This window comes from Lactuca serriola, chromosome 9, assembly GCF_051521515.1.
Source record: "Lactuca serriola cultivar US96UC23 chromosome 9, Lser_US96UC23_V15, whole genome shotgun sequence".
Lineage (NCBI taxonomy): Eukaryota > Viridiplantae > Streptophyta > Magnoliopsida > Asterales > Asteraceae > Lactuca > Lactuca serriola.
The window spans coordinates 11861749-11865435 of NC_136416.1; the positions used below are offsets into that span (position 1 = coordinate 11861749).

The 3687-nt window shown below is 36.9% G+C and overlaps 2 protein-coding genes across 2 annotated transcripts; one reads left to right on the plus strand and one right to left on the minus strand.

Annotated features, from left to right (window-relative positions):
* The first annotated feature begins 608 nt into the window (after positions 1–608).
* LOC145075346 (uncharacterized) lies at positions 609–1061 on the plus strand. Its single transcript, XM_079021624.1, has one exon. It carries the CDS (start codon positions 609–611, stop codon positions 1059–1061), a length of 453 nt encoding a protein of 150 aa, XP_078877750.1.
* Positions 1062–1358: 297 nt separating this feature from the next.
* LOC145075347 (uncharacterized) lies at positions 1359–2575 on the minus strand. The gene is made up of 4 exons (XM_079021625.1): positions 2287–2575; positions 2028–2144; positions 1817–1935; positions 1359–1730 (listed from the first exon to the last, which is right to left on the minus strand). The coding sequence occupies exons 1-4, from the start codon at positions 2573–2575 to the stop codon at positions 1359–1361; spliced, it is 897 nt and encodes a 298-aa protein (XP_078877751.1).
* Positions 2576–3687: the final 1112 nt, after the last annotated feature.

Here is a 3687-nt window from a genome sequence, read left to right on the forward strand (position 1 = left end):
AAGATATAGAGTCGGTTCAACCTATGGTATTTTCAAGTCAACAACAAGGAAACTTTTAGCAAAGAAGCAATCCAAATTGGCACCAACCCAATGCCAATTTTCAGCCAAGGCCACCACCTTATCAACCAAGACCTCCATTTCAAAATCAAATGCATCACCAACAAAATTATCAACCACATTTCCATCCAAATCAACCTCCCCATCAATCTCAATTCCAACCTCAAAACATGCAACAAGGAAGTAGTTCAAGCGGATTAGGAATGTCTTTGGAAGACATTGTCAAGAGTTTAGCCACAAGTACTCAAACATTTCAATATGAGACCAAGGAAAGTATCAAGACTTTGGAGCAACAAAAGACTCAACTCGCCACTTCTATGAGTAAATTAGAGTCATAAGGCAAACTACCCGCACAAACCGAAAAGAATCCAAAGCATAGTACATGTGCCATCACTTTAAGAAATGGAAAAGAATATAAAGGTCCAAAGATGATTGAAGAAGAAGAGATGGAGTTAGAAAAAGAAGAATAGAAGTCAAAAACACCTTCAAAGCAAGTCCCCATTGAAGTAAAAGTCACTCCTCCTCCTTTTCCTACAAGGTTAAGCAAGTCAATGCGTGAAAGGGAAGACAATGAGATCATGGAGATGTTTAGAAAGGTTGAGGTAAATATTCCTCTTATTGATGCCATCAAAAAAGTCCCTAGATATGCAAAATTCCTTAAGGAATTATGCACATCTAAGAAAAGATTAAAAGGGAATGAAATAGTCAAAGTAGGTGAAAATGTATCTACAGTGTTACAGAAAAGACTACCTCAAAAATGTAAGGATTCAGGTGTTTTCACGGTTCCTTGCAAGTTAGGTAATCTTCATGTTCCAAGAGCTATGCTAGACCTTGGAGCTTTTACCAATGTTTTGCCATATTCTATTTTCAAAACCTTAAATATTTGCATATTGAAGAAGACCGGGGTAATCATTCAATTGGCTGATAGATCTTTAGTACATCCAAAAGGTGTGCTAGAAGATGTGTTAGTCCCAAGGTTGCAGAAAACGTTAGACGTTGGCTAGGCGGTGGACTGGGGTCTAGGGATTAATCGGTTAGACGGGGATTAATCGGGGGATTAATCGGGGACCATTAATTATTAAAAAAATAATTCAAAAATTTATAAATCTAACATTAATACTAAGAATATAAGTAAATAAGCATAAAAGTTTAATAGTAACTTAATAAGTTTAACAAGCACAACCATTTATCATCCAAAATATGCATAAAAGTTTAATAATAAGTTTAACAATCACACAAAATCATCATCCAACAAGTCCATAAAAGTTAAAAATAAGTTTAACAAGCACAATAATTTTATTCTAATCTTCTCCACTTACTTCCATTATTTGAACCCCATCCGACTCATATTCGTCTTCTTCTAACACTTGCTCCTCACTCTCGGACTCGAAATCTTCATCGAAAAGTTCTCTCGTTTTTGGACTTTCTTGGGGTGCTTGACTAACATCGGTTACAAGAGCTTCATAAACTGTTTTGGGGTCTACTTCATCTATATCACAATCATCGCAATCAACAATCCATTCTTGAGTGGAGAGAGAATGATTTGATAATAGCACTTCCATGTTTCTATCTTTTCTCCTTTTGTTTTTCTCCATTAAATTAGCATTGAATTGAACATAAACAAGATTGTTCAATTTGCTTGTCTCCAATCTATTTCGTTTCTTTGTATGTACCTTCAAATTTAAACATAACAAAGAGTTTAAACACGATTAATATTTGTATTTTATAAAATATAAATTTAATGCTTTATATTACTAACCCCTTCAAACGTGCTCCAATTCCTTTCACAACCCGATGAACTACTAGTAAAAGAAAGAATTCTCATTGCAATCTTTGTCAAATGAGGAGTTGTGCCACCAAATAGTCCCCACCAACTAGCTACGATTTTGAAACAAAAACACATTATTAATCGATAAATATCAAAATTTTATAAAACAGATAAATAGATAACTAAAAGGAAAATGAATTACCTGGATCAAAGTCGGCATCATTCACCTTACAATGTTTAATTGCAAGATCGGAACCAAATCTATCAACTTTTTTCTTGTACTTTGGCAAGTCAATAGTTACGACTTGCCTTTGCATCTCTAAATCTCCAAGAAATAAAGTATCAAAAAAAATAAAGAACCACATCCATTACATCGGGATCAAATTGGATTTGTGCATCATTATAATGGTAATACGGATTCAAAAGATAAGATGTTAAATGTAAAGTTGAATCTAGTCGACCTTTCATCTTTGTGTTTATGATATCTATAATAGGCGTGTAGTGTTTCTCGTTACCACCCAAAGATTTGATAATTTCTTCTTTTGCAACTTTAATCTCCCCGTAAACAAAACCCATTGAGGGCTTCCAATCTGCATCAACCATTCGAAGGACTTTCACCAAAGGAGAGAACACTTTTAAACATTGTGTCACACCGGACCAAAATTGGACACTTGTCACCGTTTTATATGAGGCAATCCCTTTAGGCTTGCCGGAGAATTTACATTCCTCCCATTCGTTGCTAGAGAACATATGTCTTAGTTGCTCCTTTTTTCGGACAAACTTTGTAATGTTAGAAAGGCGGAAGCAAATCTTGTGACTCCCGGACGGATAATTTCCCTTTTGTTGGTGTAACTTCTCATCATCGCCAAGGTTTTGTGGTGATCGTAAATGAATATGGTTAGTTTCTTTGCTTTATCTAGGATTTTCTTAAACCTTGGGAGTGCTCTGATACCTTGAAAAATAAACAAGATTAAATAACAAATTATAGTATATAATTAATCATTTTTAAACTACATAAAGTACTAAACAAATAAAATAATAAATACAATAAATAAATAAATAAAATAATGTGAATACCTTCAAGCATAAGTGTAACACCCCAAAGTTTGGAAAGTCAAGAAAAGAAAGAAGACCTCAATTTTAAGGGGAGACTCGGCGAGTCCTAGGAGGGACTCGGCGAGTCCGAGCGGGATCCGAGTCGAGGTGTAAGCGACCGACTCGGCGAGTCGGCCAAGGAGACTCGACGAGTTGGGTATGAACGAGGAAAACCCTAAACCCGGGACTTGGAGCCTATTTAAGCATCTCATTCTCCTTCCTAGGGTTCCTTTACTGCCTCTCCACCCCAGAACACCAAACCCTAGCCGCCATATCCGTTTTAGAGCTAGATCTTGCCTTGAAGAGTGCGCTATAGCTTGGAAAAGGAAGAAAGGCTTTGGAGGTGCAAGAAGGGACTGTAGATCCGGGATTAAGAAGACATTTCAGACCAATTGGAGGTAATAAGTTGTTGCTTGGAATTCCTTTGCACCTAGATCTATTCTCATGTGTGAGTTGTGGACATTTTGGCATGATAAGTAACCATTTCGAGTTAGAGGTCCAGATCTGAGGTTGCTACCTCAGATCCATGTTTGTTTTGGTCTAGAATCCCCTAAAGTATCAGCCCTTGGTATGTTGAAGAAGTATGTTGCCATAAACCCTAGTTTGAATGTGTTTTAAGCCTAGATCTCTTGATCTACACGTAAAGTTTGCCACTTTACGTGGGGGATAGGCCTTAGAAGTAGGGATCTATGAGTTGGAAGCCCTGCTTGGCTCGAAAAGCCACTGCATGGATTAAGGACTGAATAGACTCGGCGAGTCCTTCGAGT